Below are 8,551 nucleotides of genomic sequence, written 5' to 3' on the forward strand. Positions count from 1 at the left end.
TATCACAATACCAAGCGCAGCACACTGGTTCACAAATAATATAAAAATAGTTTTTACTATGATAGCAGAACCTTTCTAGTAAACAAGTACATTATTCTTCTTGAGTTCTAACTTAATGTGTATGTAAAGTCAAAACGTTTGATTTGCATAGAGCATGGAATCCATACACCTCTATCAGATTTTAATTGCTGTCTGTTTTTCTTCTGGGGAGATTCACTCTATCTTTTAGTCCTGGTGACTATTGTCTCTGGTATAAAAAGTGATGAGACAATTTTTGAGTCACCGAAATGGAAATCAAGATGAAATATTCTAATGGGGGCCATCTGTTCCATTGATCACTGCCTCAAAGCGGATGTCACCTCTTCCTGCTTGCTTTGTTTTCCGAGTCAGGAAGTCAGTGTATCTCCCAATAAAAAATAGATAGAAAAAAAAAAGATCAGGGTCTAAACCATTCCCTATTAAATCAAACAAATACAAGTTTTGGCTTTACATACACTTTAAAGGTATTGTTCAGATTCATATATAATATTACAGTATAAAGCTAAGAGTAATAGTGCTTTGTTTTAAAGCGCGTAAAGAATTAGAGCATAATGGATGTTAGATGAAATCTAAATTAAAAAAATAAAGGAAAAACCAATACAATTAATATTTTTTATAGGAGAATATCAGGCATACGATATCAGGAAAACTCCAGGCTCAGATATTTATATAAATTGTGAATAAAGGTTACCTCTTGTCAGGTGTTTTAACTGTGCAGATCAGTCCTATTTACCATAAAATGTATTCCTTTGTTTATGCCTGATGTCACAGCAAGTGCTACACTTCCAGCTACTGCAGCTATGAGACCTGCAGACCTCTTACATAGAAATGTTGGCTATTCACAGAACACCATGTATTCTGTCAATGATTCATAGAATTCAAGGCATTCTGTCAATGGGCAAGGGACGAGGTGCGGCAGACAAACACTAACAGGGTTTTTCACAAAAGGGTGAAGAGTTTGGAGAAGGCAGGAGAAGTGAACAATCTAGGACAACATAGCTGATTTGGGAAAATTGTCCAATTCAGCTCCCTTTCCAGTTCAGCTTTGCTGTCCTAGATTGTTCACTTCTCCTGTCTTCTCCAAACTCTTCACCCTTTTGTGAATGGCCCTGTAACTGTGTCATGCATGGGAGCTGCAGTTCTCATAGTTGCAGTAGACTGAAGTATAGCACTGACTATAGTATCCAGGATCCATACAAATTAATTAATTGTATAGTAAACAGGACCACATCTGCATATTCAAAAAGCAACAAGCAGGTAACTTTTTTCCCACGAATACATATAGATTTTCCACTTTCATTCCTAGTAAAGCCCTGGCAGATATAACAAAAATAAGTTAAGTCACAGAGTGAGGCAAATTACAAAAGTAAGTTACAAAATTAAGTCATGCAACATCAGTATTCATTTTGAATTCACAGATAATTGTAAAATAACAGATATTGTCTTACATGTGTGAGATGTTATATTTTGACATACTGTCCATTAGGTTAAAAGAAAGTATTGGTTGATCTTTTGCAGCAATATAATACTGACAGGTTAAAAAATATTTATTCTTGAAACAGTAGTATGCTGCACATTTAAAGAAGAACTTACCCTTGCAGTGGGGCGGCCCCAACACTGCAAGAGTTAAGTGCTTGTTTAGCCTGGGGACTCAAATAAAGCTAGTTTACTTACCTTATTCTCGGTCAGCATTCCCTCTCCGCTGTGGTCCTTAGACTGCCAGACCTTAGGGAAGAAGAGGCTGCCGGGACTGGTCTGGCAGCCCAGAGGAAGTCAGAATTAGGTAAGTAAATCTTCCTTATTTCAGCCCCCTAGACCAAGATGAACACTTAACCCTTGCAGTGCGGGAGGTAGCCCCACTGCAAGGGTAAGTTTTTTTTTATTTGCCCAGAGCTCTTAAAACATTTATTAATCATACAATTACAAGGCACTGTGTGGACTAAGATGTAGACATTTTTAAAGGTTAACTGCAGTTAATATAGAAAAACAAACTGTGAAAACCATGGTATTTCAGTTTTTCACCCAAGCAATGCTGTATTGCAACACTTCATCCCACTGCTTTTTAACAGTAATCTGAGAATATTTGTGTGTGATAGAGTAGAGACCCACTTTAGGTTCCTTACTATCTCTCACATGCAAAGGCCTGACACAAAATCACTGCTAAAAGGTTCCTTGCAGTCACCAATCAAATTGAAAACTGTCAAGGAAGCTGTGACTGGTTATATAGAAAGCACAGAAGGGGGATGTAATATATTGCACACTTCAGGAAATACACTCCCAGGAAACCTGTTTGGTGCTTTCTAGATTGTGGTTGCAGTGGATTACAAATCATATTTTTTATCACTCTTACTATAGAGAGTTCTGCTCAAATAAAAATGCTTTTACATGATCTGCCGTATTTCTATTTTCCAGGGCATGCAGTCTGTGGAGACTCGCCTGCAAATATGGGAGAAAAAGCAGGGCTTCCCCGCTGCTGTGTGTAACCTAACACAGTGAGGTCAGAGCTACAACAAGCCTCTGGCATGGAGTCAGAGGCTTGAGCTCTGTGGATGGTTTTGACTAGAGATGTGCAATTTGTTTCTGAATGATTCGTTATTCGGACGAATTTTCAGGAATTCATACATTTGGATGAATACAAGTTTCTGAACGACAGAAATAACGAATGCAAACGAATACGCCGATATTGCCGATAACAAAAATTTCAGATGCATCCAATTTTCTTTCCCGAATGAAGTTTTATTGTGTTAAACATCAACTTAGAAAAAAATAAAAACTTTCGTTAGTGGTAGTACGTACAAATTTTCATTGCAGCACAGTGACATTAGACAAAAGGAGAAAAATTACCTCTTACAGTCCGCAGAAGAAAAAAAAAAGCGTAAGGTTCACCCCAATTGATACCAGACCCTTTAGGTCTGGTAGGAATGTTAGGAGGGACCTCGCCTAGTTAAAAACAAAAAAAAAGTGCATGGGGTTTCCCTCAAAAGTCATACCAGGCCCTTTAGGTCTAGTAGGAATTTTTAGGGGGAACCCCGCCCCCCCAAAAAAATCCTACCTGACCCTTGATCTGGGCACAGGCCCAGCAGAGCAGGAAATGGGAGGGCGATCAATACCAGGCCATGTGCCCTCGGCATAGGGAGGGTGTCCTCATGCCAATGGGGACAAGGGCCTCTACCCCACAATCCTGGCCCAATGGTTGTGGGGGTCTGTGGCCAGAGGGGCTTATTTGCATTGGGGTACCCCTTTAATTATGGGGCACCCAGATGCCGCCACCCCCTTTTGAATGAGCAAGGGTACTTGTACCACTACTCATTCACTAAAGGGTTAAAAGCAAATGTAAATTAGCACACTATACAATTGAAAGAAAAATTTGTTCATAACGCAAATTTGTACATACTATGGCTAACAGAACTAATGAAATATCGTATTTGTCCTGAAACCAATTGACTTTCGGGTCCAAATCACAAAAAACGAAATAATGAATAAAACAAATAAAAACAAAATTATACAATTTTTTAGACCAATGGCAAAGTGCCATTGATCCAAGCCGTCCAATAAAAAAAAAACAAAAAACTGATGTTATCCATCTAGATGCCTCATCAGTGATGAGCAAGTGAGGGACGAGGAGGCTCCTCCCTGTCTCCTCCCACACCGTACAGGCAGAGCAGTTTCCCCACCTACCTCACAGGCTGTGAGTCATAGCACCCAGTACCTCTCTGCAAGGAGAAACACGTAGCTGTGTGACCGGGGTAAGTCGGGGGCAGACCAGGGGGTGCCTCACCGTCCGCTGACCTCACTGCATGTCCCTGCTATTTTTACTGTAAAAAACATGCAAAATTGTGTGATTTAGCATGCATTCACAAAATGCACAAAAAAAATGTCATGCTTGCGGTGTCACTCATTGTTAATGCCAGCCCAAGTGTGTCAAGCAAGATGCATGCTTTGCACTCGCAAAGATGCATGACAAACATGTAAAAATGTGGTGAAAAAACAAATTAACACTGGATGTTCAGGAATTAGCTTCTTTGCCACATTTGTCGCTTAGAGACAGCCCATTAAAATGAATAGGCTGCTCTACATGCAACACACAACAAACACATGAACCCAGCACGTGATGTCACGCATCGCAACTGTGAATGGGAGATGCCTGCAGTTCCATATTAAAAGCTAACCGAAACAGTTGGTTAACTTTTTATATTGTAATTACACTTTTTTTTCTAAAAAGCCTCCCAGCCCATCCACCCAGGGTTATACTAACGTGTCACTGATCCAACAAATTCCTAATGTAAGGCCTCCTAGGCACCAGACAAGCTCCTGTCAGAATCTTCTCATAGGCTTCAATATAAGGCCTGCAATATCCACTTGGATCTTTACAGATCCAGGACAAATGAGTATAAGATTAGGGATAGGGGAGGGGTATTATGAAAGTTAGTGCAACTGCACTTAAAGTGCAGTTATATTTTAAGATTTCAAGATATTCCCAAAAGTGGATGTAAATATGCTTTTATTTAATCGACTTTTTTACTCAAATAATTACACTGTTTCCCCATACCTTGCAGAAAATATTAGTAAGAAAAAGTATTACCACACCATTATTTCAGAAATGTATTCATACAATTTTACTATGGCAGACTTTCTGCTATAGAAAAATCATAATTACATTTTTTCATAAAATAGGTTACTTATTTTCCTTCAATTTTTAAAATGACCCTTAATGAGTTCCATTACAAAAAGACATGAAATTATGAACATAGAAATAAACGTTTTATGTAAATTTTAGGCAAATATTTCTGAATGGTTCAGTCATTTTATGCAATCTAGGTTTGTAGTAGGGATGCACAGATACTTTTCGAGTACCAGTGCAGATACTTGGCATTTTCATGAGAACTACCAGGGTTGCAGCGGTTGCAGCTGGGACCTGGCTCTGGCGCTCCACCACTGTCCTGAAATCATTAGTCTGTATTGTTTTAGAAAAACTGTCACATGACAATAAACAAAAATGTATCAGTAATTCGTACTTGTAAGTACTCGGCAAGTACCAGTACTCGTACTCGCAAAACTGGTATCTGTGCATCCCTTTATTTATATTTATAAAAACAAAATCATACATTAAAACAGAGATGTACAAATCCCAGGAGCTCCGTGTGCTCCTTACAAATGACAGCTGCCTCCTAACTTTTGAATTTTTCTCTACTGTAGTCCTAGAGCTCAAAAGTATCGGTACATGTACTCGTACTTGTACCGAGTACTGTACTTGGTATCTGTGCAACCCTAGTTTGTAGTATTAGTAATTTTACGTTTTTCCATTTTTATCGGGGATACATGAACCATTATTTTTCTTTAGAGAAGTTGTGCTTCCAGATCTTGTTAAATTATTTATGCTAATTTTCTCCTTTTCCATTGGTAAAGATTGCCGTTCTTCATTCTCTGTTTCCCTGTGATAGAAATAGTTAAAGTTTGATACGATGACTGGAACTGGGAGAGCAATAGTCAAAACTCCAGCAATAGCACAAAGTGAGCCTACCACTTTACCTCCCAACGTAATAGGGCACATATCTCCATAACCAACAGTTGTCATAGTCACTACAGCCCACCAAAAACCATCTGGGATGCTGATGAACTGAGAGCTAGGCTCATCAACTTCTGCAAAATATACAGCACTAGAAAATAAAATTACGCCAATGAAGAGAAAGAATATTAACAAGCCAAGCTCTCTCATGCTTGCCTTCAGGGTTTGTCCTAAAATCTGAAGTCCCTTTGAATGCCTTGACAACTTAAAAATCCGAAATACCCTAACAAGCCGCACAATCCTCAAAATGGCTAATGACATGTTTTGTTGCACATTGGGCTCTGTTTGCTTCACCAGTTCAGTGATAAGTGTTACAAAATAGGGAATGATAGACACAATGTCAATTATATTCATTATGTTCTGGAAGAACTCTGAGGAACTTGGACAGACCACAAACCTAACCACAAGTTCAAATGAAAACCATATTATGCAAGTGGTCTCTATTAGAAAGAATGGATCTGTAAAGGTGTGCAGGTATGTCACACCTTCTGAGTAATTGCCAGAATTTTTGAAAATGGTAAAATCTCTATCTTCTCTAAATTCTGGCAACGTTTCCAAACAGAAGATAAGTATGGAAATGACAATAACCAAAACTGAAACCAGTGCCATTCCTCTTGCAGCACTAGAACTTTCGGGGTATTCAAAGAGCAACCAGAACTGTCTATGATAGTCATTAGTTGGTAAAGGTATCTCTGGATCCTTTAGAAAACCTTCATCATCTCGAAACTGATCTAAAGCTTCATTTCCAAGCTCATAGAACACAATTTCATCGGCAAACACATCTATTGGGACATTTGCAGGGCGTCGAATTTTTCCTCCAGATTGGTAATAGTATAGTATTCCGTCAAAGCTTGGGCGATTTCTGTCAAAAAAATATTCATTTCTCATAGAATCAAAATAATGAATTCTTTTCTGAGGATCTCCAAGGAGTGTCTCCGGGAACTCATTAAGTGTTTTAAGCTGTGTCTCATATCTTAGTCCAGCTATATTAATGAAAACACGGTGGTTTCCTTCTTCAATTCTTATTTGTTCAGACACCAGATGATCATGACATTCTTTGGAATATCTGGAAATATCTCCCTCATTTAAACACTCATTCATAAACTGCTTCCAGTTGGAGTTTTGGTTGGTCAAGCATAAGCTTTCTTCTCCTGCTGTTTTGTTACATGAATCTGTGTTACCACCATTGTATGACTCTTCACACTTTATTGGAGACTTGTGAATAGATGCCATCTTGTTATCTTGAAACCAAATGTCAGAAGAGAATCATCCTTCAATAAACTAGACAAATTCAACTTCCTTCAAAAGAAAAAGTAAGCACTTTATAATTTACAGTGTAAAATATAATGATGTGACTTTGGTATCAAATATTAAAAATACGTATTTTTAAACATGCACTTAAATGTATTTTTGATGTGGAGTAATTTTCAACTTTCATATCATCAGTGCCAAACACAACACATGCTAGTTGTCTGTTTCCTATAACAGTGTTCCTGTCCCTGCTTATTATGAAGCAAGCATCCTATCATATTTGGCCAAGATAAATTTAGCTTTTGACAGTGGGGGCAGTGAGTAAATGGAAAACAGAATGGACATATTTCAGAGAACATATGGTCTAATATTACACATAGCTAATGAATCCAAATATTATACACACACACATACTCACATGTATTGCCCATGTGCACAAATGTCAGTTACAGTGTAAATACAGAAGGACATGCCATTAATTGTTACAGGTGTTTTTCACAATCAGAATATGAGCTTAAATCCCTTTGCAACTGGTTTACTAAATCAAATGAACACAGGCAGGGATACATATTTATAGTGCATTTGCAAAATGAACCTCAAATGTCTGCACAAATAGTGATCATTATCCCTCAAGCCATCTAGCTACTTGTACACTGGTGGCACTTTGAGGTGTATTTTGGGAATACACATAGTGATGGGCTCGATGTTCGAGTCGATCATGAGTTAGACTCGAACATCGGCAGTTGTGAACCCTGATTCAGGTGCAAGACTTTGCCCAATCAGGGCACAGTACTCTGTAAGAGCCATGATTGGGCAAAGTCATGATGACTTTGCCCAATCATGGCTCACCTGTCAGATGCCGTACAACTGTAAACAGCAATAAATGGAGCTGTTCTATCACTTAGTAATATTGATGATGATTTTTATGATGGGATAGGAGGGCAATGCTCTACACATTTAACAGATCACACAATCTGCTTCATAAGGGGATGTGAAGAGCTTATCTAGCAGAGGTCATATCAAGAACACACATTTCACAATAGTTATTACAGAATATGTCAACAACATTGTTACAGTATTTTTAACCAATTATATAATAACTCACGCATGTGTTGAATCGTGCATCGTACAGACAAAACACCCAAGCCCAGCCCTTACTCAGAGAGAAGTATGAGGGGAGATAAAAAGGAAGATCCAGGACCAGAAAAGTAGATGAACTCTGATGAACTCTAACTTTTTTTATAAAATATAGATGAATAGCAACATAAGACATCCCCTGATATAATACGTCAGCCATAAAGTTTCCTACATAAGTATCCTTGCTTGTAATGTAATTTTTCAAAGGTCTGAAAAGTGCTTGGCACATTCAAGGAAGTAAAAAATGATTATGTACTACTATAAATACATATATCTTATGCACAATAATAGCTAAAGTGCTCTATATTAGAGGTTATTATTGTATTTAACTTACAGCACTGCCAGGCTTCCTCTCTTCCTTGGTTGATGGCGCTTCCGGAGTTATTGGCCGGTTTTGTGCTTGCATTGTCTGGAATCGGCTTCCCATGTATAAACTGCCTGACCCTTTGCTAGCATACTGACCATGTCTTTGCCTGCCACCTGGACCATTCGTTGGCCTCATCTCGGGCTTCTACAGGTTAGTCACCACACATTAGTGCAAGGTAAACCTAAGGGTTG

General features: G+C 38.5%; 1 protein-coding gene across 1 annotated transcript; it reads right to left on the minus strand.

Annotated features, from left to right (window-relative positions):
- Positions 1–5,329: 5,329 nt before the first annotated feature.
- Positions 5,330–6,838, minus strand: LOC108803697 (potassium voltage-gated channel subfamily A member 10-like). Its single transcript, XM_018575518.1, has one exon. It carries the CDS (start codon positions 6,836–6,838, stop codon positions 5,330–5,332), a length of 1,509 nt encoding a protein of 502 aa, XP_018431020.1.
- Positions 6,839–8,551: the final 1,713 nt, after the last annotated feature.

This window comes from Nanorana parkeri, unplaced genomic scaffold (genome assembly GCF_000935625.1).
Source record: "Nanorana parkeri isolate BGI_ZX_2015 unplaced genomic scaffold, ASM93562v1 scaffold4053, whole genome shotgun sequence".
Taxonomy (NCBI): domain Eukaryota; kingdom Metazoa; phylum Chordata; class Amphibia; order Anura; family Dicroglossidae; genus Nanorana; species Nanorana parkeri.